Below are 27,988 nucleotides of genomic sequence, written 5' to 3' on the forward strand. Positions count from 1 at the left end.
ATGCAAACAATAGCCATGGACAATCTACACTTCCAAAGCACTTAACTCTACATCTCTCAGGCTCATTTTTCACAAACCTAATATCATTCCTAGTTAGCACACCCAACAAAATAACAACCTCTTTACACTCCTTATTACTGTTGAACAACATGCCCACCTCAAATTCAGGAACACCAATAGTTGTTTTCTTGTATTTTCTAAACCTGCTTTTCTTTCTAATGGCATTATCCCTTATCTCTGGATCCTCATCAATACTCTCCCTATAACTACTAGGGTTTGAGGATTCAATATAGTCACTGTTCACTCCATCTGAGGATTCATGATCCTCCATCAATGTTGTCTCTCCCTCTTCCTCATTAGTTTCATCAATAGACTCATCATCACTATCAGCATTATCTTCCTTCTCACCATCGCTTTCTTCAAGCAAAGCCTAAGACTTCCTGTACCTCCTCTCATCCCTCCTAGCATCAAACAGTTCTTCATCATCTTCTGATGGGTTATCCTCTGGTAGGAGTATTCTATCAGTGTTATCCATTCCCTAAACCTGAACAATTTGAATCAATAATAATATTCATCATGATATGATCACAAGTTGCATAATGATGCTGACACAAGTTCAAATCAAAGAAGAAAATTAGCATTAATGATTAATTCTAGGTCCCACTACCTTCTGTAACTAGCCAGTCGTACACATAATACATAATACATAAACAAAGATATGTCTGTCTTTTTCAATATATGTGCATGACAGCTGCTCAGGGACCTACACATGGGCATGCCCAAAAGTAATTTCGCTTGTAGATCTAGAATGCCCCATCCAAAAGCTCAATAATCAAATTATACCAAATTAAAAGGATACTTTAACTGGCCCATACAAATCAGGTTTTATACAAGGAGATTCTCTACGACTTAAAAAAATCATGTCAATTAAAAAATTTCATAACAAAAGCTACCAGTCCAGAGAAAACAAATGAGGCGATCGTCGACGTAACATTATGTAACCGAAAACGGAATGAAAACCATCGAATAGATTTGCAAAGGAAACTGAAGCTCTCGCATAGAAAAAAAGACCTAGAAAACACAATGACTACACATCAAGGGTGCATACCAATAGGGGAAGAAGTAGGTGTCGAAGCAGGCTTGCTCTTTATGAATGCAGAAGCGTGATTTGGAAGAGAGAGTGATTTAGAGTTTTAAACTTTCAAAGAGTGATTTAAGTTTTTCGTTTTAAGCTACCAACTCATTTTCTACGTTTTTTTAAAAAATAAAATCCGCATCACAATTCTTATGCCATGTCATCATCTAAGTTAACGGTTATGGATGACAAGAGCTTAAATGTTCCGGTTCGCATAGTATAAGGACTTATTTTTAACAAATAAAAATAGAGGGGCCAAAAGGACATTTTTGCCAAAGTAGAGGGGTCATTTTGGATTTTATCCCTTTGCAATAGCATTTATTTAACAATAACATTTTGTTTATATTTTGCTCTAACTTCATGCCCCCTCAATATCTTATCATAAAAAAATTGGTCAACATCCACTCCAATGTGTCAATGGGATTGCAGTGATTCAAGCAATGGTAGAAGGGTCACTGCCTTAAATCTTGCTAACATGAGACTCCAAGGCACCACCATCCCTCATTCCCTGTTCACCATGTCAAAGCAGAAGATTGTGGATTTAAGCTACAATCTTTTTGAAGGGAAAATCCCATTTGAGGAAGCCCAGCTTCCCAGCCTGAGAGTGCTGGTGTAGAAATCATATATGTATGCACTGAGGATTACAAGTCCAGATCTTAATATACAACAGTTCTCTCAAAAATCATGAATCAAATGAAACGAACCAATATCACCTACAAATCAAGGTCCCAACATTTCTGAACATAAATGGCACATACACAAACACAATGGGGGATTAATACCTGCCCTTTAATAAAATGGCACATACACAATGGCCTTCGAAACTATTCGGTGGAGGAATTTCTAAGGCTACGGAGCATAGGCAAAGCTACAGCAAAACTAAGAGATGAAAATTCCAGTCGTCTAAAACGGACTGATATCATGAGCCAACCTTAACAGTAGCTCAGGAACAAGGCGTCTTCTTGGAGGTGCCATAGCGTCCTTCGCTTGAGCATCCTTATCATTGGCGTGTATCACTGAAACTATATGTTCAAACAATTCATCCTTGCCACCTCGCAAAGGATCCTGCACAAAAGCGAGAACAATTAGGACTGGTGGCCCTTTGAAATGCGATACAAATAATTCAAGTAATTAATTCCAAGGTGATTTTCGAGAGATTACAATAATTCAAGTAGCTAGTTGATCTAGGGTAGGGGTTGCAGTAGCAGTAACTTAAGATAAGATATGACCCTTTATCCTTGTGGAGGGCCAAATGGGGCTACATGGGTCAGGCCTGTTCTGACTCGCCCTAGCAAACTATAAACCCCATGGGCAAAGCGAGAGCCTAGGAATTCAGGGATGACATGGTACTTAAAATTCTAACATGGTTCCCCTATTCTATAAACTTGACGGATGCACTTGGAATGGAAAACATAAAAAAGCACAGACAACTTTGGAAAACGACTTCTCTGTCTCACTTGCATTTAAAAACACCCTATTACAGCAATTTTAAAAATTATCATTACAAAAGGGCCAAAGATAAAGAAAAGCGGAAATAATTTCAGTATATGCAACATAATATAGTAATACAAAACTGGTCCTAAAAATTATGACCAAGTCCCTATTTCAGGCTCACAAGTTGGGACAGGAACTACGAAGCCTGAATGCAATGGCTTAGAGTAACCATGGTTTGAACAGTTTTCATTCTGACATTGCAAATCCCTAAATAAAAGTTCTTACAACCAAGCAAATTCATTAGATTATGAGACTCAAGCAAGACATACAACATCTTCATATAAGCACAAGAAAACCTAAGATAATCCTGAACCAGCTAATATGAACATCAAAGTCTGAAAATAAGGAATTTGATTTACTGATCCAGCGAATGCAAAGCAGAGAAGCTGTTAATTCTTACTAGAGTATCTCGGAAAACTCAATTGGCATCTAGTTTAAGGTGCAAGAAATGGAGCTAATCTACCTAACCTCCTATAGGATTACAAGAATATTGCAGTTAATATCATACATCACTTATTTTAAACTACAATGATATTTGGCGACAATCTAAGCTGCAATCTGATCATTTCTCACTAACCTGTAGAAAGAGATCTGTATGAGTTTTTCCTTCAAACAAAAATAGCTTTGCTTCAGCTCCTACCCTTTGAAGTGCATCGACAAAAGACTTACTGCATAATAATTACCATAATGAAAATTAGACTGAAAAATTGTGTCAATCTTGCAGCAATGCAACATCATGCGTCAGATGAAGATTCCGTAGGCACATTTTAGCATTTTTCCAAATAGTCCATTCGCACATGTCAAGCTTCCTAGTATCTTCATGACATTGAAGGAATTTAAGATATTTCTGGCAGGAAGGAAATAATTTAAAAATGATTTGCATGGTCATCCAATGTAGCAAGTAAATTACATTCACCTCACAGAAACATCATATGCCAACCCTGTTCCAATTAAAAACCTTAATTCCAGCAGTCATGATATGGTAATATGGTATCAAAATGTGAAACATTAATGACATTCTGTTAGTGGCAGTTGGGTAATGGTGACCTCCGAAAAAGATGCAATTGAAGTATGTTGAAGAAAAAACATAGCAGGAACTCGATAGCTTTATTGTTATACTAGTATCTAGTAACAAAGAAACAGAGTAGGATACTTTTTGAACTAAAAAAGACTAACAATGATACACTAGCCCGATAGAAGGATTTACTGAAGTGACGATTTATTTTATGCTTTCTCCTTCCGTTTATGCAGTTGAAAATCGTTTCCCTTATAAGGCTTTTGACATACTAGCCTTTCAATTGCATATAAATTTAATCAAACACATAAGAAAATGTTTTTTGCATTTAAGAAGAACTCCGAACCACGAAACCATAATTCATTTAAGAATGAACTTTGTATTGTTAGCATTTTTTCTGGCCATCCAACCTGGAATCTGATGGAATTGAATAATCAGAGGTTCCATGGTAAAGAAAAATAGGAGGCAGGAGAGAAACAGCCTCTCTACTGCTCGGATCCTCAATTCTAACTTCCGGAGAATACTCTTGAAAGGACTCTGTGCCTTCCATTATGCTGCAGCAACAAATCAACATCTTATATGAGGCATAGAAAAATATATGTATATAGGTGTGTGTACACATATATATATATATATATATATAGAGAGAGAGAGAGAGAGAGAGAGAGAGAGAGAGAGAGAGAGAATTGACTAGTGTGTAATAAGTAGGAAAAGAAAACTAGACGTGAATACCTTAAGAATAAAGAACGATATAGGCCACGGTTATGAAAATGATCAATTAAATTGAATAAATTGTACCTGTCAACATAATTTGTAAGGAAACATGATCAAGAATGGAGATGCAAGCACCCTTCAACCAACGAATCATTTAAAAGTGAATCAAACTATAGTGTTAGTATCTATCTAATTTCCCACAACATTCAAACTGGACAATTAATATTGATTGCTACTTCTTAAACTTTTGCTGAAAATTTTATGATGTATGAATTAGGAAAGTAAAAATCACCACATTGCTATGTGAGAAAGAACAATTATGGCTTCATAAACACACTATCTTTCGTTAAGGACCAAAACAAATTCTTTTTTCTCTTGCCTGCTCGTGTAAGAATAGAGGCAGTAGCATCTTCAACACCTTCTAATGATTTTTCTAGATGTTAAGCTGGATTAACATTCTCGTAACAATTTCCTAATTCCAACAAGGATAACATAACACAGAATACTTCTTTTTTTTTCATTTGTGTCTTCTAGAATGGCAAAGGAGAGGTAATACTTTTTTTAAACCAATGATTTCTAAAAAACAGGCAGACGCCACCTAAGATCCCAATTAGCAACAAGAAAATAGAGCAGAGCTAGTCTCTTTTGTTGAACCCCAAACTCTCATTACAAGCAAAACTGATCAGTGCAAAATATATACGATGTGGGAAATTCTTCCAAATTGTCAACCATACATTTAAACCACGTGATAAATGAAAATTTAAACAAAACAGCAGGAAAAGAATTACCCTCCGGATAAACCAAAATAAACTTTTATCTGGGAAACACTCCAGAATATGCTCTCTCCCAAAGATTCCTTGATGGCTTGGTCCAAAAGAACACAGGCAGAAATATGTGCACCAGCTGATTGTCCCATCAGATAAATCCTACTCAAATAGGTACATGGAAATAAGTGGCATATTCTAAGGGAAGAAAGGAACAGGAGAACAGAGGATTCTATTACCTGTCAGGGTCACCTCCATACTCAGCAATGTTGTTGCAGACAAATTCAATCCCTTGTGATGCATCTTTCACCATATCACTGATGGTTCCCTGGGGAAAATTTCTGGATACACATGTCGACCAAAGACGATGTAAAAAAGAAAAATGACAACAGGCTGAGAGCACATAAATGTTCGAGTACTTGAAAAGCAAACTTATGAGTGCAAGAAAATTCCCAAACCTGATTTTCAATGAGTGATCATTATATGTAAACATACCAATGAGAAATAATTATCTAGATATACTTAATTGTTTTTCTAAAAGGTTTTCAAGACAAAAATCAAGCAACAAAACATTGTTCAGAGATGTATATCCTTCAATAAAGCTGACAATATGCATCAACTTCAAATCCACAGTAAAATTCATATGATGGGGATAAGAAGCGGAAGCTGAGGTCAGGTAAAGGTCTAGTGGGAGCATGACATCTCAAGGATCAAACTCCAAAACTATCAGCAGTAGATGTGACAGCTAAAAGCAAGAACCCATACCAAGTTGAGTGCTCTGCTATATAAACTTACACACTATTTGAGTCGATTCGAAAGAAAGCCGGGAGCCCGTTTCATTTCATTTCCAAGACATAAGCTATTTAAGATCACGTACAACCAGAAAATCAAAGCATTTAGAACTGTAAATCATAAAATTCCATCCCACTCAACTATAAGGATCGGGATTCCTTGGAATAAAATCCCCACACGACTTCTTTCATTGACGGAAAAGCTAGGATGTACTTCAATTAATATAAAATTGAAAATAAGTTTCATTTTTTATTATTTCTTTCCTTCATTTGACAGAGTACTTATCTGGCAAGATTATACAAGGGGAGAAAGCATGTGCAGAAACAAAATAAAAATAATCCACTACCTGTAATCAATACATGCAACTATGATGTCTCTTTCTGCCAACTGTTTTCCAAGAAGAGAACCCCATGCTTTATACCTGAATAAACATGAAACCATAGAAAATCAATTTCAACACTACAGAAAAAATAACCCACGTTGCCACATGTGTCACCTAATACAATTTAGTCTAGGCCCCTAAATATTGTGCAAAAAAAATTGAGTAGGTGCCTTCGACTTATTTTGCAAAAAGTACTTGCCAAAAAGAGATGCATGACTACAGAGGATGCCTCACTATTCGGTAGAACCTTAGGATATTAGTAAGTGTAGTCTTACATGAAAGCAATTGGAAAGTAAGACACGGAATCAATCTCATTAGCCTTGAATGTGCACAAGGCCTACTTCAGCGTTTTGTGACAGATTTCAGAAGTGAATAAGCTTCCACTGAGATTATTTAAGACCTTGGTCTTTATGCCTTTGTGGTAAAACCCTATTTATTGCCCCTTGAGCCATGTTTACTAGCTAAAGAAAGGTCCTTGAGAAAATAATACTTGCACTATTCTTAACAATAGCATAGATGATGTAACTAACTTGCTCACCTAAAGTTACAAAACAGCAGCATTTTAACATCAAATATCCATTCTTAATGGATTTGGATTGACTACCATATCATTAACACTTGAATATGTCATCCAAGATAACAACTAGAATGACAGCGGAAGATCATATCTTTGACCCAAGTCTCTTTTGGGACCTTTTGTCTTAATCATGAGACACTTGTGCATACGCAGGAGTCGGTCATCAGATATCCATATATCAGGTGTCTTGGGTTGCATACTAAGTCAAACAAGTTAATACAGCTAATGTAAAGCAAATTCAAGGTAAACCTTAAGAAAATAAGGGAAAGGAGGTAGTTTTAAACCACTCACCCGATAATCCATGCGCCACCAGTTACAAATACCACAACTGGCTTTGGTCCATTTATGTTTGTCGGTAAATAAAGGTCCAACCTGTGACATCACCATCGAAACAGCAACAACTGGCATTTAGTATTTGTAACAAAAATAAGTTCATTGAATATTGAGAATAAGTTCCTTGAATATTGAGTAAAAAATCATGGTACCTGTTTCTTGGTTGATCTCCATAAACAATACTCCTGCGGACCTGGCTTGAGAAGAAATAATAATACGCAACTGCAGGGGTCATCATGCCAAGTTACCATTCTGCTTTAACCTTAATAAATTTGGCTGTGGCCAAAGAACCCAACTTTTTCGATGAGCATGTTGAACAACCCACACTAAACTTCCATCCTAGAGTTATCATAAACCACTTTGATCCAAGAGAGTTTCCTTTCGTAAATTTTTGCTAAATATAAACAATGGAACACAGTTGTTCCACAACTGTTTAATTCATATTTTTTTCTGTTCATGAATTTACAGAGGGATATCTCTTGTGCTTTCTTTCATATTTATCATACCTTAACATATTATAGTTCACAAAGGCAACAAAAAAAATAGCAGTAGAGTTAACACCTAGAAGCTCAAAAGTAGTCATCAGTAACTGTAATACATAAACTGGATGATGACAAACCTTGAAGAAAGCCTGGCATAAGCAGCATAGCATAACAAGCAAGTGCAGCTAATCTTGTCATCCACCGGTAGCCTATCCTGAATGAAATATATGATTAGAAGAAGATATTTCACAGATATGTCACAAATAAGTAAATCTCGAAATGCACGTAATCCGTAAGACAAAGAATACAGTTCTTTCATCAACTACTCTCTAGAATCTAGATTCTGGAAAGTCAAACCACTATTTGGAACATATTTTATGAAAGGAATCCAAATGGAGCCTCACACATTATGGAATCACTTTTATTTCTCATAAATGCAGAGAAATAAAAGGGATATACTATCAGAATAATATCTTCTCCTTCGATTTCAAACCAACTGCGTCAACTTCTAATCTTCAATTAACAAGTTTAAGCTCCATTTTCACCGACAAAAGGCATAAACTAACATCAAATTTTCACGCCTCTCGAAGTTTCCCATTTTGGCGCCCTAAGAAATGCAGAGCATTGCATTTAAAAATGTGGAAAAGAGATGTAATACCCGAGATATCGGAGAAGCTTGATGGCGAGGCCTGTGACCAAGTAAGTCTCAGCTGCTGCATGGCCGAAATCTCCTCTGAAAGAAGCTTGGCGGGAAGGCCGAGGCGGCTTCCGTCGCCGAGTATGGTGAGTGCTTGGTCCGGTGCCGGTACTCTCCTGCGAGGACGACGTCATTTTGGAATGGAAAACTTAGGTTGACGATTGGATTTTGCAGAATGTAGTGATGCGTGCTTGTGTTGAGCTTGGAAATGAAATATATGAAGATTTGGATTTGGATTTGGATTTGGATTTGGATTTGGATATGTGTTTGTGTTTGGTTTGATGGAAAGTGAAAGGAAAGTGTGGCATGTAATGTTACGTGTGTATGTTAATAATGAGCTTTTTTAAACTAAATATCTTATTTTGTTGGGACAAGACATGTGATTGGTACAGATGGTTTTTTGAAAGAATCAACAAAATGCCATCGGTCATTTTATTAAGATCCCAACGTGCTCAATATGATTGCTCAAACCCGATGGCATCTTTTTCTGCGTAATAACATACAAGGGCATTTGCACTATTACAAGTGCTAATATTCCCAACAAAATTAATCATAAGTCTCATCTTTATTATAAAGAAAAATTAAGTCAAACATATATTCTAATACATTCAAATCAGTAAAACACATCTTTCAATATGATCACATCAGCAAAACATAAATTCCTATACATTTTCCTTTTCTACCCAATGTGGAGGTCAATAACATTTCATTCCTCCATATTATCCACAACAAAACTACATCAAAACACAAAAATACCAATACATTCACATTAGCAAAACACTTCTCCCAATATAGCCACATAAGCAAAACACGTTTCACAATACAGCCACATCAATAAAAGGTAACATCTTTGTTGGCCCAATAATAACACTTTACCATTGCAAGTGCCTTAAATGTATTATGTATATATATTGTGCTCCAATTCCAACGCCCATAAACTTTAACGGACGTTCCATTTATTCAACAACTACTGAGATTAAAGATAATAAAAATGGGTAACAATCGAATCTTCGGTTTCCAATGAATTTTTGGGCGGTGAATGGTAAAATGGGCAACATGACACATGTCAGTCAAACCAACAATCAACATACTTCAAGCTGAGGACATCCGACGCCTTCGGCAGCCCATGAAAGGGCGCTCAAGCCAGAGACGTTCAACGCCATTAATCGTCAACGGATGAAGACCACGTACGCCTCAGGTATGCATCCTACACCATATTCATACATACATATGTTCCACACCATATTGATCGTACACCTAAACCACTATCTCCTATCCTCACTTGGCCGCCCTAAGGCAACGGTCATCTGAGATCATTGTTGAACCTAACCCCGACAAATCAAACAGCCTAGCACGTCATATCAGACAGTATGTAGCCACCTCCTGACATCGAGCCTCCTAATGACTACACAACCCTGATCTCAGCCAATCAAAATGGGCCGCGTGTTCTGACATTCGACACCACCTTCCCATATCTGCCTGCAAATTGTACTTCAGTACCTGTTATGTCAGTCTTGGTCGGCAAGTTACTCCACTATAAAAATCCCTCTCCTCCTCAGGAGCGGGGGACGCGAACTTGGACATTCAGCACTCTGAGGCCTGTGCTCTCGTATTCTTCAACCTCCAGCTCGTTCATAGCTTCCTTGTACCTTGCATCCACCATTTTCATACCAGCATTCATGCTTTACGATTCTCTTATACTTGCTTTGGTCAACCTCTTTCAGTTGACTGACTTGATAGTCGGAGGCTCTTTGACAGGTACCCAATCGATGCCCAAGTCCTTTGATTTCAACCTTGTTTTGTTTTTCAAGATCACGTTGTAAAAGACCTTCAAATAAATTTATGTTGATTGTTCAACAATTGCAGATTCGAACACCTACACCAACCTATTGATGGTGTTGGTTGCTGGAAACGATAATCGATCGAATTTAGATCATTTATCGATTTTCAATTTAGATGGTTTGCGATTTTCAAGTAATATTCCAATTAAACTGATGGTCGGGGATGGCCAAGTTTTGCTTAAGGAGGCCGGTGGAAGTTTTTTGGCTTGTTAATTGTCAAAACGGTAATATTTGGTGTCCTGACGCCGACAATAATTTTTTGAAATTATTTTCAAAATGTCTTTAATCTCAATTATTGGTCAAATCCAAAATACCAACAATGGTGTTTTTTTTGTTTTTTTTGAGAGAAATACGAACTTCTATTAAAACATCGCAGCACCATACATAGAGGAGTAGACTCCTCGATTACAAGATAAAAATAAAAACACTCCCACTACATCAAGGGTAAATGATTGACTCAGGACAACAACAAATGCCACAAACAGGCTAAAATAGAGTTTAAACTCGTTTGAAGAGGCAGGCAGGAGCCTGAAAGCAGCAAAAGCCCGATTAAAGATTGCCTTGAAACCTCGCCAGAGAATGAGCATGTACTGTAGTCTTGAGACAAATTCTTTACAACCTGATGCAGAGTAGTCAAAAGACGGACGTCGTTGTCATCGTCGCCGCCGCCGCCAGATAAAGCCTCATCGTTGTCCAAGAAAATCAGATCTGGACAAGAGAGGAGCCAAACCACCATATAGGTGGACGAAAACCCTTAGATCTGAAGGAAAATCCATCAGATCTAGAGGGACAAACACAGAACAAAGGAAAACAGACTAAAATTTAAAAAGTAGAGTTGGAGGTTGGAGAAAAGTGGTTGTGGAGGTGAAGGTGGGTATGGAGGTGGTTAGAGAAAGGGAGTGGGGGTGGTTGGGGGTGGGTGTGGAGGTGAGTGGGGGAGGAGTCCTCCTCCACGGCTGCACTTTTGCTGGAGTAGTTGAGAGAGTTTAGAGAGAGAGATTTTTTGAAGGGAACTGGTATACCATTAGTTACCAACAATGGTGTTGAATGTATTATACTATTTAGTTTTATGCAAAGAAAATAAATAACAGTGGGATCATCTGATAGGCTAAACAAGTAGGATGGAGAACATTGGCAAGTAACTTTAAAGGCGTACTGCCAACGAGACCACATCATATGATATGGCAGAACCAGACTGAGATACTTGATACTTAGCAGAAATGATTGATAAAAAGAAAAGAAACATAACAAGTAATTATGCATGTTTCTCTGTCAATTTCCCGCACAATTTATCCTGATAAATATCGAATTGTATGTAGAAATGAAAACAACCAAATTCCCTCTTTGTTTTCCTCCCAAGTGCAAAAGGACAGAAAAGAACAACTACAGTAATACACATGCAGAAGAGTAACGAGCAAATAAACCAAACGTTGTGGAACAGAGATCATGCATAAAAGCCATGCCTGCTAAGAGAAAGGGTAGGTTGAGAAGTTTGTATTCTTGGTTCAGATGACAGAGAATCCGCATCTCAAGAGTGATGCTGCATTTCAAAATGCATGGATTTCATCTGACCGACCTCCATTTTCATTACTTCCATGTAGAACCACCAAGTCTGATCACCTCTTCGCCGCTGTCTCTTCCAGGAACCCTTTCCATGCCACCATCTCCTCTCCGTTCTCCCCCATCACCATAGATATCTTTAAGCTTTGCCAGTTTGCTAGATGCATCTGTCTTATCCTTGTTTCCATCTCTCCATGGACTTGAACGAGAATCAAAGTGTGGAACACTAGCTTGCAAGCTCTTACTTCTGCTCCTGCTCCGGCTCCTACTCCTGCTGCGGCTTCTATGAGAACTAGTTTCTTTATAATGGCTGCTTCTTTTATAATCCTTTCCATTATCTCTGTCAGAATACTTGTATTTCCCATCATAATCATGCCTCCGCTCCCTGTCCCTCTCCAACTCCCTGACTCGGTCTCTGTCCCTCTCCCTTTCATGATCCCGATCCCTGCCCTTGTTCCTATCATGACCACGATCCCTGTCCCTTCCCCTCTCCCGGTCCCGATCTCGATCTCTGTCTCGACCCCGGTCTCTGTCTACATATTGTTTGTCAGAGTTATCAAAACTCTGGCTTCTATGGCTAGGAGATCTTCGTCCATCATCACCACTGGATCTGTGATAAGGGGGTGGCGGTAGGGTACGACGAACAGGTGATGAGTCCCTGGTTGATGCACGATGTGGAGCACGTTGACCAAACGAAACTGAAAGAGAAGCCTTTACTGAAGGTGGCCGGCGAGCAGTCTCCTCAGATCCATGACGGGTGGTATCTCCTGTCACACCAGCATGCTTGCTAGGAAGCTTCATCTTTTCAAGATTAGATACAACCTGACGCATTACAGGAACAGGGATGCGAGGAAAGAGTGTGTCAAAGTAATACTGCAAAAAAGAAGCATGGTGTTAATTCCTCTCTCTGACAGTGATGATTGAAGAGCATCAAATTGTTGATAATAAGCCAGATAATAAATGCAGCATGCTATCTGATCATTCCATATTGATGTGCTGAAACTCGAAAACAAGAAACAAATGTAATACACAGCTATTCACTATAAAACAACCACCTAGAATGCAGATGATTATGAACATTCAATTGCAGTTCAGATAATACTAAGATCTAAGAAACATAAGACCAAGAAATCTAGCTATGAAAAACATTATCAGGAAATGCAACTCAGCAACAAAAAATTATACTGGTCCTTGGTCATGCATGCTTCAAGCTGAGAAAAATGGAATTTCAATATCCTGTTCTTTAGATATTTCAATAACAAGTAGAGAAATCAGCACCAGGAGGGTGCAGCCCAAAAGATAACATGAACACATAATTCTACCATGATGAGTAGTAAACTCTTCCCAAGGAATCATAAATTGATAGAACTCTTTGACACAAACCTAATTCACCGAACTAAAAACTTTTTCCAGCAAATAAATACAATAGCAAAATACCAATGGTTTTATAACACAATAAAATAAACTAAACCAGCCATACATCAAGAACTAGACCACTACCAAAAAGAGTAGGTTACTTGATCTTAGACAAAACACACTCTTTCATGATGTAGAACTGATGACTTTAGGTTTTGGCTTCGATATAGGAAATTCTCACCTAACCAAAGTCTGGATGAGGCATCATCATCTCAATCAGATATAATGATATATATTTCCCAATCAGACAATTTTATTCAATTAATAGTAATCCCAGCTACTTTTCATAGTTTTCTTACCTACCATAGCGAATACAAAGCAAGAAGAGCTCTCAGAAAATTTATTTTACGTAAGAGTCAAATAAAATACAATGAAAATAACACGAGAATGAAACACAACATCCATCACATAAATAATCTAATTATTACAGCAAGAAATTGGAATCAAAATAGCGAAGGTAATGCGCAGATGCAGAAAATTCAGACACGATGTTATTGGAAAAAAAATTCACCCATTTTTACATATCTTCGCTTTCAGAAAAATAGCTCTCCATTAAGTACATAAAAAGGCTTCTCAGTAGAGGAGATAATTATTTGATATGACATTCATATGTTTGGAAAACATAATAAACTACTGAAATTATAAGAACAATTGAGATTGTATCTAAATTCAGGTATAACCTCATGGAGTTACTTCCCCCTTTTCCCCTTTGCATGGGAACAAGGGCAAGAATCCCTGATAAGCACCTGGCATTGCAAGCATATTGTTAACCATTAAGGAAATATACAGCAAAAGAGAGCATCCAAATATTTATGTTCTGGGATTATAGCATCCAAATCATTTGCTATTCATGGAAAAATAAGGTTCATGTCTAAACACAACTTGCAATGATAGCCCAGACATAGAGCCTTAACATCTGAATCCTCTTGCAAAATTTTGGCTTTCTTAACTTATCCTGGAAGGAGCACAAGGATCTTCCCCATACCATTCTCTGAACCTTTCCTTACATTAATATCTGTCCAGTCACCCTCACTTTTCCCAATCTGTCATCTCCCTGGCCTATGTGCGCGTGTGTGTGTGTGTCTTTTGTTTTGCAGCTTGGGGGATGTTATACTGCAACCAAGCTACTCTCTTATCTATAGACCCAGGGGGGATAACCCATATACAAGGTGATTATGTTCCGATGCAAACACAAAAACCACATGTAGAATGACGTGCATAAGTGAATAAGCGAAACATAAAGACAAACCAATCAACTAATCAAGATCCCTTCTTTTTTGGTTTGCAAAATAAAGCTTGCAATAGGAACAAACTCATACGACAATTGAACTGATGGTTTGCAAAAACAACCTGTCCCAGAAGCAGATCACGCACGTATGTTCCCATTGTAGTCATTTGTCCACTAGATCCTGGAGAGAACTCCTGAAAAAAAATGACAAACTCAGTACGTGGCTTGTGGTTGTGGACCAACTCAAGTCGGGAAATATTCAAAATAGTTGAACACGGTTTAATAAGCACTAGAGAAAAGAACATGATCCAAGACAAAAGTATAACATTTTACTGCATTTATAAGTTTATAGCATGACTAATGACTTGCATAATGTTTTATCAAAATGCCTCTGAAGTGTCAGACAAATGCCATAACCCTAAAAATATCACGATCGATGAATTCATTCATTTTTTTATCTGCATCAACTATGCTGCAGAATGCAGCCTTATTTGCAAATAAAGACTACTTCACCGCAAATTCTCATGACATATTGGGGGCATGTGCACTGCATCTCTCAAGAGCTTGGCTTCATCTATACCAAAGTGCCCATCAGTATCATTCATCAAACATCAGCCTTAACTGCAGTCCTCCAAACTTTTGCCAATCACACAAGCTCCATCCTTCTAGATCTTACTCCACCGTCATGACAATCAATAACTAACCAATAATGGCAAGCCAATTTAAGAATGCCATTTCATCATTTCCAAGTTCAATTACAAGAACTTATATCCTATCTTTCTAAGTTATTATACTAGCTTTATCATGTGGTTAGCTCAATCAATCATGTCAAGTTGAGGCACTCAATAAATATTAGGTAACCCAATGTTAATCTGTTAACTAGATTCTTGATTTCTCTTGATTCATGTATGTTGCTTCCCCTCTCGTTTATCATCAAATCAACCCCCAGTTGGAAAATCAATCTCTAACAATATTAAACTAATTAATCCTTCAAAGTCCTAAGTGATTCAGAAAAGCATCGCATCCTACAAACAATCAGACAATTTGAAAATAATTAGCAAATCGTGATGGGTTTGGCTAAGAGGTAAAAAAGTAAATGACTCTCATGCACAAGGCTACAGCATTGGGCAGGGCCGGGGACAAGCAGGATGTACACAAGCCATACCCCCACATAGTCCGTAGAGAGGCGGAAATTGAACTGTTACCTCTAGGTGACAACAATGCAACTCCACCACTAGGCCATATTGGCTTAAGAGTACACATGAAAATAATCTGATATTTCACATTCTTCAGCTAGTTATTGATTCCAAATAAGCTTAATATTAAGTATTACAGGGGAAAAAAACACTTTATGTGCACAGTAACCCTATATAAAGATACGTGCATAGCTTTAGACTAGGAAGGACTTTTTCCAGATATAAGGCAGGAAATACAAGCTTTACTGCAGAAGCACGAAGCGACGTTCAACAAATTAAATAATGCTTTGCTATCAAAGATATTCAACTAAAACCAGAGACATGGATGTCTCATTCACTGCTTGCTTAAAAGAAAAGGAAGGGGAAAAAAAGTGGGGGAGGACTTCAATAACCCCCAACTCAAGCAAACCCAATGTAGAGGCCAAAGTACTACAGATAAATTGACAAAAACTGAAAAGCAAGTGGGGTACTTCCAAAATATACCTACCTCTTCATCTTTAACATATGGTTCAAACCAATTCCACAGTGTCTTTGGATCAGCAGCATATCTCAAGTAGAGAAATCCAATCTGCAATTAAGTTTTAAGAAATAAATTTCATAGTATGAATGCATCATAACCTTAAAAGACTTATAACATGCAGGAAATAAATTTAAGCCTTGGTGCCAACTGCCAAATCATATATGAAAGGTCTGATCCTAGTTCCAAAGAACCATAAATCAAATCATGTAGGTTTTTAAGTTATCAATGGCAATATAAAGCCACGACTAAAAGGGTTACAATTGAAATACTATAAAAGTACAACTGCGGATATCAGTAAATGAATTAGATAAGACCCCAAGTCTTACTAATTCCATCAATTCCACAAATTTTCACGTTAATGGTAATAACAAAATTTTATATGCAACGTTAAACTAAAAACTAATATAAGGGCTGCCATATTTTATTAATAGTAGATGAGATCAGACAGTATATAAAGATAATTGCAGCTACTCAAATTTTCCTCCTTTCTACTCAAATTAGCTCGGCAAGAAGTTATGTACCCCTTGAAAACTGTGCTTAAAATCCTCACGGTGCCTGCCATGAATAGACATCTACACTTGCTCTTGGATTAATGATCTATAACAATGACATTTCTTAGAAAACATTAACATGAATAGCAAAAAATAGGATTTGTAAATGCACAAGCAATGCAGAGTAGCTAGTTCTCACCGCCCTGATGTAAGGAGAATCCGTGTGCTTCAACAGGCCGTGCATTTGTTTAACAGTAAGCTTCATAGTGAAAAACTTGTACAGAAGGCAGATTGCCGTCGAAGGGCCACGGCAATTCCCGGTCATCCACGGCTCCACATGGTCGACTTGGTTGTAGATTTCATCAATCACTTCATGGTAAGTCTTCAACCGGTACAGCTCTTTGAAATAATCAGAAGACAGAATGTTCATGCACAGCACCCTCTCTAACAATGAATCTATAGGTTTTCCACTAGTTTGTATCTCCATATTAAAATATCTCTCCAGTCGTAGCGTTACAACAGCAGTAAAAAAAGAAACGAATCTCAGACAAGCAGACAATCAAAAATCGAAACCCTAAATTCAATATCGAAGATTGAAACCAGCAATAGAAGTACAAAGCCTAAAACCAGTAATTGATTGAATTCAGGCAGCGCAGCTATGCCAAAGAAGAGAACGCATGAATCGAGAGAAGCAGAGATAGGTATCGATTGAGTCGGCGTCTCGCTAGAAGCTCCAGCACCTTTCAGGCTTTCACCGTCGAAGAAAAATAAAGGACGAGTGTTGTAACATATGGATATACCCATTATGTTGGAGAAGGCCTGGCTTGTGACCCGGCCCACTTACTTTGGAAAAGGCCCGTAGTCCAACAATGCTAATAGTACTGGGTCCACAAGTCGGGCCCACTTAATTTAGAGAAGGCCTGCAGTCCAACAATGCGTATTGGGCCTAATGGGCGGACCTTGTTCACTGAAGCATTTGAACTAGAGAAAACTTAAGTGCATGAGAAAAAGAGGGGCTAGTGTATTTTTTGGTTTGAAAGAGTTGATCAGATCTAATTCGATCACCAAATTTTTAATTGTCTCGATTTGGAAATCGGATTTTTAATAACTAATTTGGAACAGTTGCTTTCAATATCAGACCACATCAGTAAGAAAACCAAAATGTTGTTAACCTTTTATGACACATCAATAGTTTGACTACCCGAAAGATCGAAAATATGTCTGAGAGTGCATAATGAAACAATTTTCACTTTAGGATATAGAGTGAGAACAAGAGATTGGGAATGGCAATCATAAGCAACTTATGATTGAAAATTTTTGATTGTTTATTGAATGAGAAGATTGGAGCTCAAATTGAAGTTTTTTCACATTGTAAGTGCAGATAGTAGTTTAGTTCATCCATTACCATTAGATTGGGAATGGCAAATGTGGATTTCTACAGGTGAAAGAGGCATCTGACAATATTTTTAGTATAACTTCACGCTTGACAGTATATTTGTACCTGCCAAACACATCATTTTTGGCTTGAACGCACCGTATTCAGACAAATAAGTGTTTGGCCGAGTAGTATGTTACGATATCACCGCACTACAGTGAGTTTGAAACTGAAGTTGTAGGAGGTTGCTTCCACTCTCGACGCAACACATTAGACCATATTTTCATATCAAAACACGATATATATTTTTTTCAATTTTACGCTCAATCAATTTTATTATTTCATTTATATTCTTACGAAAATAAATTCATCAAAACATTTATTCACATCACCACAATATTTTAGTGACGTGCCAAACATCTTTTTCACTACAACTCACTTTACCTCACTACAGTTTTAGAACTCGCCTCACCGTAGGTGGTCAAAACATCAAGACACTGTCAAACGGACCTAATATATTTCCTTGCTTGTGTTCTCTGTGTTACTCTCGCAGAAAGTGGAGTTCTTGGAAAGTGTTGAAGCAGATTCATGGAAAGTCCAATCTTCCAAGCGAGACTTTCTCTGGCACACTCCTATCAAATCTTGGGTCATCACAGATCTTGCTTCCTGTGGTACACTAAAGAGATTTTGAAAGGCTTTCTATATGTAATGTAGTTTTATCTGGGAGTTTTTCTTTTGCGAGAAAGAGTTTCAATAACAATTCTTCATGAAGAATTGGAGCTAACAATTAATATGGAAAATGAATATATGCAAGAGCTGAAGAAATCTCCTTTAATCCGTTAGACAATCATCAAATTGCTTCAAATAAGAAAAGAAAAATGGTTGCAAGTATGCAACTGAAGAGCTACACATGAATGAATAGTTTCATGTCCTAAAACTACATTGAAGCAGTGGCAGCAACAATAGGAGTTGCAAGAAAACCATCACCAGAAACAACCATGTTACGCCCAATTCCGCGATTCCTTTTACCATTGACACCCCTCCTAGCCTCATGGTCTGATTCGGAGAACCCTTGCCTTTGAAATGCCAGAGCATTAATGTGATCTTTCTCTCTGCCATTGAATCTTGAGTCAACTGAACTTGGCTCCCAGGAAGAGGAAGACATCCCCCAATTCTGTTGAGCACCGGTGCCCGAATAGCTGTTGCTGCCGGAGGACTCTTGCTCCTCCATATCATCCTCCTGTCCTAACGTGTCACCCCTTCTCATTGTCACATACTTATGAAAGCTTGGCTCCATTAGGTCATCATCAACAACAACCTCAGATTCTACAAAAGGGTCTTTAGCTTCTGATGCTTTCTTCCCCAAAAAACTGTAGCCAGCTGCCTTGTTAGAGTTGGATTGATCTGTTGGAAGGCCTCTTCTGTTAACAGACAAAGCACATGACAGATTGGAGCTTGTTGTGGAGTTTAGGTCAGCAACTGCTTCAAGGATGGAACAGGCCTTGGAGACACATGCTGGTAGTGAAAATGAAGGAATGTTTGTGTTTTTCTGATGGAAATTTTGGATGTCTTCAAGCAACAGCCTAGTATAAGAAGATTCAGCATTCAACAGAGCTTCAGGGTTGATGTCTAGGTCCCGGGACTGACGAGATGACCGGCTTCTCGTTAGTGTTTGGGGTTTCAGGCTCTCAGCAGCTCCTGCAGGTATCACAGTGGTGGTGGTAGAAGTAATATTGGAAGTCTGTCTCGTAGCATCCTCCATAACCTGTTGCTGTTCTTTCACCAAGCAATCTGGACTCACATCCTTCATGTTTTGTGTCCCTCTGTTACCCTTCTTATGATTATTCCCTTGACCAACTACTCTATCATTGTTCATCTTCAAATTCAGCTTCTGGATCACATTCAATATCATTAATCATAAATGGAAACTTTCAAGCAAAGTGGCAATTGAATGAAACAGAAGAACATTCAACACCCATTATAATGCAACTATTAGCAAGGGCAAAGGAAGAAGAAAAAAACCTGTTTCATGACAGTTTCTGCTTCAATTTCTTTACATTTGTTGATATTGCTACCTGGAGCCTCGTTGATGGATGTTTGTGGGTATGCAAGTGAATTGGGATCAATCTCACTCAATGGGTTCCTCCTGTGAGGAGATTGTTCTGCTTTCCTAGAAGAGATGCAACTCAATGATGGCTGCTGTTGATTTTCCTTGGCATTTGCTCTTGCAGGGGACTGAGAGCGCGGTGACACAACACGTCTAGTCGCTGCCTCGCTACCGACATTTCTCTTGACCGAGATCCTGCTAATTGCAGCCGATTCCCCACCATTGTTGCTCCTCTCCAGAGACGATGAAGAAACTGTAGGAGGCACCGAGACCATCTTCCCCGGCCTATTTGCAATACCCATGGCGCCATTAGCATTTGTATTATTGGTGTCGGATCTTCTCCCCGGAGATCGACTCACCCTTCTACTACTACTTCCGCCGCCGCCGCTACTTCTCTCTTTGCTTCCAGACCTCTGTTGCTGCTGCTGCTGATTGAGGTCTCTTTCTCTACTAGGTGTCCTCCTCCTCCCACTCGGAGAAGAAGAAGAAGGCCTATTATGCCTGCGCTCGCGTTGACGATGCTGGCGTTTCTCTTCCCCATCTCCCTCATCACTCCCTTTCACTTCTTCAACATCAAAATCATAACTCCTCTTCGATCCGGAATACTTTCTTCCACCAGAAGAATTAGCCTTCCCGGACGAGTTGTTCCGGCTCAACCTCCCGCACTGTATAAGAATCGCATCCACCTCGTCTTTGCTACAGCTTGATGTCCTCACCTTACCAACATTGCAAACCTCATCTTCAATCTCTTTAGGTCTCTCTTTCTCATGACTCTTCCTGTGCTTAATCAGAAACACTTCCTTCCTCACTCTGGCTTCCCCTCCTCCTACTGCTTCTGGTCTCTTCACTTCATGAACTTCCTTGATTTCTTCCACTTGTTGCTGAACTTTCTTCTTCTGGACTTGAATCTGAGCCTCCAACTTATGGGCATCAATCGAGGAGGAACAATGTGATGCTGTTGGTGGTATGGATGAAACAGTTGAAGAACCAACAACTTCTTTCTTGCTTACACAACAACCCATTTGAACCAAATGGCATACAGACTTCAGTTCACGCACTAGCGATTTGGGGTTTCTGGATTGGGGAGAATTGAATGCGTTTTTGTATGAGAGAGAGAATAGAGAGAGAAAGAGAGAGACAGAGAAGAGATAGAGGTTACAGAATTCAAATGTTTTGAGGACAAAGAGGGGAAGAAAGTTTATGTGTTTGATTTGAGAAAGGAGAGCCGTTAGAGAGACAGAGAGCCGTTGGATGGGATCTAGTTCTTATGTTGTTGGGTCCTCTAACTCTGACCTCCGTACGTGCCACCTACTTTCCCATTTTGTTACTTAAAAAAATAAATATTTCCCTTGTTTTATTAGATTGTTGTGCATTACTTTTATATTTTATTTGGTGCGGTTAAAAAAAATCGTGTCAAATCTAATTAATCGGCAAACCAAACATTTGTTCGGTTATTATCAAATGTATATTAGTGAAGAATGATCGAAAAACCAAAAAACAAATTGATTAAAATGGAACGATAGGTTAAATTTATATCAAAAACAACAAAAATTGATTGAAATCGACTCTGGATACTTATGTCGAAAACAATAATGGAAAAAAAAATTTGAATCAAAACTAAAGAGGGCTTTTCGTTACTAGTTTTTAAGATTATTGTTGACGACCATGTTAAAGACTTGGGTGGTCAATGTGGTAGAACATTTGAAAAATAGTATACATGTTTTAAAATATTGTATTAAATGTTAGTATATATATATTCTGTCTAAAATTATGTGACTCATTTAATTCTTACTGATAGCATTCATGCTATTCAAAATGTTAGACAAATTAATCACTATAAAACAAAAATAATAAATTATCAAATTATTTAACATTTCAAGAAATTTACGGACATGTACAATGCTAAAATTTTTTTACCTATTTAAAAAGTAAACAAACTATATTCTTCCTATACTAAAAAGTTATCCAACAATTCATAAAAAATAAAAAAAAGAAAGAAGAAGAAGTTATCCAACAAATGAATTCCAAGACATTGACATTTTCTTTCTTAATCTTCAAGCATAACTAGCATCCGACCCATGCTCCACTAAGAGCTTTTAGGCTTTGTTTGGTATAGCATTTCAAGTATATGCTACTTTGTAACCAAAAGTCTCACTTGAAATAGTAATATTTTTTTGGAGCATTTTGATTGTTAACCTTCAAATATCCAGAATAGCCCACATTTTTTAAGGATATTTCAAATATACCATAAACGTAATTAGCGAAGATGATAAAACAATTGTGCTTGAAGATACAAACAAATTTAAATACACTTGTTAAAGCAAATTGCCCTTCAATTCCTAGAGCTGGTGCTCGAGGAAGACTGGGTGCTGAACGTGATTTGAGATTTTTTGTTTTATATATTTTTTTTCCTTTTATTTAATTAAAGTCTTCTTTTGTTCAATTAGGGTGCCCTTAGGGTTTTTTTTATATTTCTATTTAAGGTTAGAAATCCTCATTAGAGAATAATTTGATTGAATAAAATTAAGAGACTGTTAGTCTTTTTTCAATTCTTTAGTATTCGCAAAAATAAGATTTGAAGTCTTAATTTTGGTATTCAATTGTCGAATCAATAGATTTAAGTAAACTTGTTCTTTGTATTCGTAAGTCGAATCAATAGGTCCAAATAGATCATTCCTTTCATCACGCTACCCTGCATCAACCTATCTTTTAAAATAATCCAAGAAGTATGTTGTTACTTGGTTTAGCAAACTTTTAACTACCGAGCCCGTACAGTTTGTATTTTTTTTGGGTTTATTTACAATATAATAAATATGTTTTAAATAAACACAACAAAGAATAGAAACCCTAGTTCTTATTTTGGAGTTTTGTACATGGGGTTATGCCCATTTTACTTAAGGGTGTCTGCGTTGCAAGAAAGTTGCATGAATGCATGTTTCTCTTATATTAAGTGTCGTCTTCTGAGTTTTCAAGCATGTCATTTCCTATTTGATATTGTGTTTTAGAATTTCATACTCATGTATGGTAGAATAAAAAGTTTTAAATTCTACCGCTTCAGTTTGGTATGGAGATTCCTTATCTGTGAATGTCATATAAAAAGAGTTTAAACTCTTGTGCACAAGACTCTCGCATAGGTGGGGTCGCGGACTCTTGCAATAGTATACACCCTTCCCCTGCATTATATGCAGGGCTATTTTTCAGAGTTTGAATATGTGACCTTTGAATTACACATTGTATACAATGTATCACATAATTATATGTGAATGTCTTATTTATTGAAAAAAGGACATATCTTTTGGTGTATAACAAATTAGAACTTCTAAAGTCATTTCAAGGGAATGTATGCAACAATGGGGCTCCTCACTTGATGTACCCCATCATCCCAAATCAATGAACCCGAGATCATAGATGTACTAAGATTCGCCCCAACCGTCACAATAAACGATTGTTTTTCTCCGAGAGACTTGAAGGTTAGGACACTAGGACTAACTTGGATGCTTAGCCCTTTTGGAGCATTGATGATTACTTTGTAGGTGGACATCTTTGAACCAACATTGGTGATAGTTCTATGAAATACGCGAGTCACGAATTGTCGAAGAGAGGTAGAGACTGTGAAGGAAGGGTAGTTTAGATCCCATACAGTTGGCCTTGTTGCTAGGTTGCATCTACTGCTATCTCCAGTAATGGTTCTTAAATTTATAGTATTGTATCCTTGCCCGCACAAAAACTTAATGTAATCGACTTCTCCAGCGTCATATACCAAATCCGGATCGACAGCTTTTAGAGGATTTATATGGCCCGCTCCGTATGCAAACTCTGCATCAATATTTTTGCCATTCATGGAAGAAGCTGAAGAGACAACAAATACATGCGTTTAGAAGGTCAATGTCGTTCACCAAATATAGGTAATTTGATCCCTTCCAACAAAAAAGAATTTATTAGGTGGAGATGCTTTCTGCACTTTCTGTCCAGACACCTTAGGGCTTCGTCAGGACAGTTTGGTCCCAAATCACTCCCGAGAGCAATTTGTTTGACAAGTTAAGTAGGTGTCTGGACAGGCAATATAAGCTGTATTCGAAATGTCTTGATGTAGGCTGCAACCCCAGATACGTGAGGGCAAGCCATAGAAGTGCCAGAGATTATGTTGTATGGCACTACTCCTGTAATTGAAGGCCAAGCTGCTAAAATGTGCACTCCAGGAGCGGCTATATCCGGCTACAATATTGGAATATATATATATATAGTAAGTCAACATTACTCAACTGATCAAAACCTAAGGAAGAAAAGCTTTGATTTAACTTACTGTGAGAATGTCCCATGTTATATTATTAGGCCCCCTTGAGGAGAAGGAAACTACAAATGGAGCAAGTTCATTTCCAGTCTCAATACTCCTGAATATTATTGCTGTTGGGTTTCTGTTCACATTTCAAACAGAGATTGTTATCTTAGGATCTGTTCGGTACACAGTATCGCAGATAGAGTATACGCTGTAGCTTTATGCTAGAATAATAGTATATACCTAGTTGATTTATAGTAGTCTGAAACGCGACTTCCACTACTCAAATCCAAATGAGAAACTGGTATGTTGAATAGATAAGCTACATCTGTCTTCATCCCGCATTATAGCACCAATTGCTCCTGCAGCTTCTACTGCTTCTGTACTAGTCAACACATCGCAAATCACAATTTTCCCTTTCACTTTCGTACTATCTAACGAGTCCTCTTGGCAAAACCTGGATTTGTTGATACATTGCTTACATTTACCTTCTCAATTGTATATGTGAAATAAATTATCAGAATCTACTGACATATACTTTTACCTGGATAAAGAGGAGTTGAATTCTTTTATAGTGTTTGGGGCATCTCCACCATAAATGAGAGGATACATTTGCTTATCAAGTGCAACGGTATTTATAGATGTTCCCTAAATTAGAGAAGAAAAGAAAAAGTGTAAAATCGTTTTGATTAAAATGAAGAGATGAAACATGCATATTGATCACAGATAAATTGGCTTCGAAAATGCTAAAGATCTTAGTATTTTTTTTTTGTCCCAGCTATACAAAATAATGAGATGAACGTATGTGATTTGTGTGAAATTGTGGGTCCTACACTTCTCACATGATCCATCTAAAATCGTATGCATTCATCTCTGTTTTTGAGATAACTAGGACAAAAAAACACTGGAATTCGTGAGACTGTTGAACTAGCTTACCTTATAAATCTCACCATTGCCTAATTGAACCTTGGTCACGAATTGTCTATTGATGGTGCTAGCGGCCACGGAGAGCAACCAAGGGGCCTTATTCGAGATAGTAGCAGGTTTAGGGCCATCATTCCCTGCAGAGGCCGACATAAGAACACCATTCTTCATTGCATGAAAGGATCCGATTGCAATTGGATCCTGAAAGTAATTCGAAGGTTCCATTCCGACTGAAATGGAGATTATATCTACACCATCAGCAATTGCATCATCAAATGCTGAAAGAATGTCAGCAGCATAGCAACCATCTACCCAACAGACTTTGTAGACAGCAATACGAGCTGATGGAACCCCGCCTCGAGCTGTTCCAAACCCAAAGCCTTTGAAGCTTGCCTCGCTAACTAAGACACCTGCAGCCGTCGATGATGTATGGCTTCCATGGCCATCAGTATCTCTTGGAGATAGAATATCTCCTGGAAGAATAGTTTCATTGCTTCGGTAGTAGCGCGCTCCAATTATTTTACTGTAGTATATGTAAATCAATGTTATAAAAATTGTGTCAAACATGGACTCGGAGGAGGGACGGGGTCACTGATTATTGGTTCAACCAATGGATCATTGGTCGAACCATAGATTTAATTAAAAATAAAAATATATTAATATTAACAATGCTAAAAATAAGTACCATAATATATTATATGTTCATCTATAAAAATTTAAGAATTAGAAGGTTAAATTCATATCACATATTTAATATAGAACAACACACACAATATATATAAAAATCAAGTTTCACATCATAAATTACCAATATATAATAAAAAATACAAAATTTAAAACATATTTTGAAAAATTGTCTGGGTTTACCGGCATGGTCCAATGGTTTTTAAGAAAAATCGACCGATTTGACCATTTTTTGGGGTCACTTACGTAACAGATATTTTGATAAAACTGTACCGACTTGATTATCAATTTTACGGTCCAAACGGCCAGCACAGTCCAATTTTAGTAACACTGGTATACATGCTTCTGAAAGTTAATAATAAACTTGATTTAGCAAATTATATATATATATTTGTGTGATTAAAGATTTGATTACTTGTTGCATGTGAAATTTGATAAATTCTGGCAACTGCCTTTCCACTTTGTTGGAGGTGCACCAAATCCTTGGTCACTGAAACTTTGAGATTCAGGCCAGATCCCAGTGTCTATCATTCCAATAATGATGTTGCTTTCAAGTGTTGCAGCTCTCTTAACATTTTGGGGAAAACCTATGAAATCCCATGATTTTGTTGTGTGGAGTTGCAGTTTTTCATTAGGGAACACTGACACAACTCCTTTCATGCCTGCAGACAAAATCCCAATGTATTAGTGGAATTATTAATCAAAGTTGAAACCATGGTTATCAAAATCGATTTGATGTTATGATTCGATCTTGCCTGCCTTCTATCGATCTTAGGTAAAATATCGATTTTGACAATCTTGGCTGAAACACTTACACTTGCAAACGAAAATATGATAAAACCGTAAACCCACCAGCCATTTTCTGCATCTCATTTTTTGTCAACCTTGCAGCAAAACCATTAAAGCTTCTTTTGTAGCTGTGAATTATCATAGATTCTGATGCACCACTGTTCCGGACGTTGAAAAGGAAAAATTAATCGATAACTTATTTATAAATATACGACATATATATATATATATATATAAGAAATGAACAAAAATAACATCATTATTTTCCTTCTTAAATAAACATACGAAAATCAAGGGCGAAGCCAAGAATTTATATGAGGGGGCTCAGAGGTTGACGGGGTTTGAGAATAAAGTCCATGAAAAAAAAAATTAAGGCTATTTAATGAAAAATTACTCAATTTCTCATTGATTATATCAAAATCAATGTGAAAAATAAAAGTATCTCTGAATGCAACCATGTACTTACAAGAACAACATAATCACCACACGTTCCACATTCCACACATGATATTTTGTGATCCACATCAGAATTGACCTTTTAATCAAATATTTTTCCTTATCTGTTAAAAAAATTAAAATTTTGCAACAATCTCAAATTATATAACAAGTATTGAGTGTGGACTTAATGTATGATATACCTCGTATTAATATATGGTATACCTTATGTTAATAAACTATTTTGCAACAATATACTCAAGCTATATAACAAGTACGAAGTGTAGACTTAATGTATGGTATACTTTGTATTAATATATGGATACCCTGTATTAATAAATGACTTAGTATTTTATATTTTTTTTTAAAAAAAATCAAGGGCCCCGGGCCTCTTGGTCCCCATGTGACTCCATCATTGAGAAAAATGATAAAAATACCAATAGTTGATATCCCATTTATCATCGTTGTTGAGTTGGATACACAAGATCCAAATAAATTCGTGGGCTCCACATACAACTCAGCAATTGAGATAATTGAGATATCAACCGTTGAGATCCCTATCAGTACTGATAAACATAAAACCATGTTTAAAATGATCAAAAAAGCTAAACTAATATGATTATAGAAGTATTTTCTATATGACCTGCCACTGCCTGCAACTTGTTGTAACATGGTGGCATGAAGGGATGATGCAGTGAAATCAGCACTGGGACGGTCACCCATGTACACAACATAACCCTGCATCCATCAAAAATTAATCA

The 27,988-nt window shown here is 37.4% G+C and overlaps 3 protein-coding genes and 1 pseudogene across 7 annotated transcripts; all 4 read right to left on the reverse strand.

Annotated features, from left to right (window-relative positions):
* Window positions 1-1,714: 1,714 nt before the first annotated feature.
* On the reverse strand, window positions 1,715-8,628 carry LOC119998383 (isoprenylcysteine alpha-carbonyl methylesterase ICME-like). 2 transcript variants are annotated; one of them, XM_038845703.1, is made up of 11 exons: window positions 8,347-8,553; window positions 7,826-7,897; window positions 7,359-7,428; window positions 7,165-7,245; window positions 6,261-6,335; window positions 5,362-5,463; window positions 5,147-5,284; window positions 4,377-4,442; window positions 4,055-4,198; window positions 3,207-3,297; window positions 1,715-2,200 (listed from the first exon to the last, which is right to left on the reverse strand). In XM_038845703.1, exons 1-11 carry the CDS (start codon window positions 8,405-8,407, stop codon window positions 2,039-2,041), a joined length of 1,062 nt encoding a protein of 353 aa, XP_038701631.1. In that variant the 5' UTR covers window positions 8,408-8,553; the 3' UTR covers window positions 1,715-2,038. The 2 variants fall into 2 exon arrangements, with proteins under 2 accessions (XP_038701631.1, XP_038701630.1); XM_038845702.1 differs by having other exon boundaries at window positions 1,716-2,200; window positions 7,826-7,902; window positions 8,347-8,628.
* A 2,837-nt stretch (window positions 8,629-11,465) lies between these two features.
* LOC119998876 (pre-mRNA splicing factor SR-like 1) lies at window positions 11,466-17,394 on the reverse strand. 4 transcript variants are annotated; one of them, XM_038846351.1, is made up of 5 exons: window positions 16,837-16,976; window positions 16,668-16,743; window positions 16,114-16,194; window positions 14,553-14,624; window positions 11,466-12,659 (listed from the first exon to the last, which is right to left on the reverse strand). In XM_038846351.1, the coding sequence occupies exons 2-5, from the start codon at window positions 16,716-16,718 to the stop codon at window positions 11,814-11,816; spliced, it is 1,050 nt and encodes a 349-aa protein (XP_038702279.1). In that variant the 5' UTR covers window positions 16,719-16,743; window positions 16,837-16,976; the 3' UTR covers window positions 11,466-11,813. The 4 variants fall into 4 exon arrangements, 2 of the variants coding, with proteins under 2 accessions (XP_038702279.1, XP_038702278.1); XM_038846350.1 differs by lacking the exon at window positions 16,668-16,743 and having other exon boundaries at window positions 16,837-17,394; XR_005468307.1 differs by lacking the exon at window positions 11,466-12,659 and having other exon boundaries at window positions 14,564-14,624; window positions 16,837-17,394.
* Window positions 17,395-18,793: 1,399 nt separating this feature from the next.
* Window positions 18,794-21,266, reverse strand: LOC119998478 (uncharacterized protein At1g65710-like). The gene is made up of 2 exons (XM_038845822.1): window positions 20,035-21,266; window positions 18,794-19,903 (listed from the first exon to the last, which is right to left on the reverse strand). The coding sequence occupies exons 1-2, from the start codon at window positions 21,139-21,141 to the stop codon at window positions 18,950-18,952; spliced, it is 2,061 nt and encodes a 686-aa protein (XP_038701750.1). The 5' UTR covers window positions 21,142-21,266; the 3' UTR covers window positions 18,794-18,949.
* Window positions 21,267-23,385: 2,119 nt separating this feature from the next.
* LOC119999014 lies at window positions 23,386-26,937 on the reverse strand (annotated as a pseudogene).
* Window positions 26,938-27,988: the final 1,051 nt, after the last annotated feature.

The sequence above is a fragment of the Tripterygium wilfordii genome, chromosome 5 (genome assembly GCF_013401445.1).
Source record: "Tripterygium wilfordii isolate XIE 37 chromosome 5, ASM1340144v1, whole genome shotgun sequence".
Classification (NCBI taxonomy): Eukaryota; Viridiplantae; Streptophyta; class Magnoliopsida; order Celastrales; family Celastraceae; genus Tripterygium; species Tripterygium wilfordii.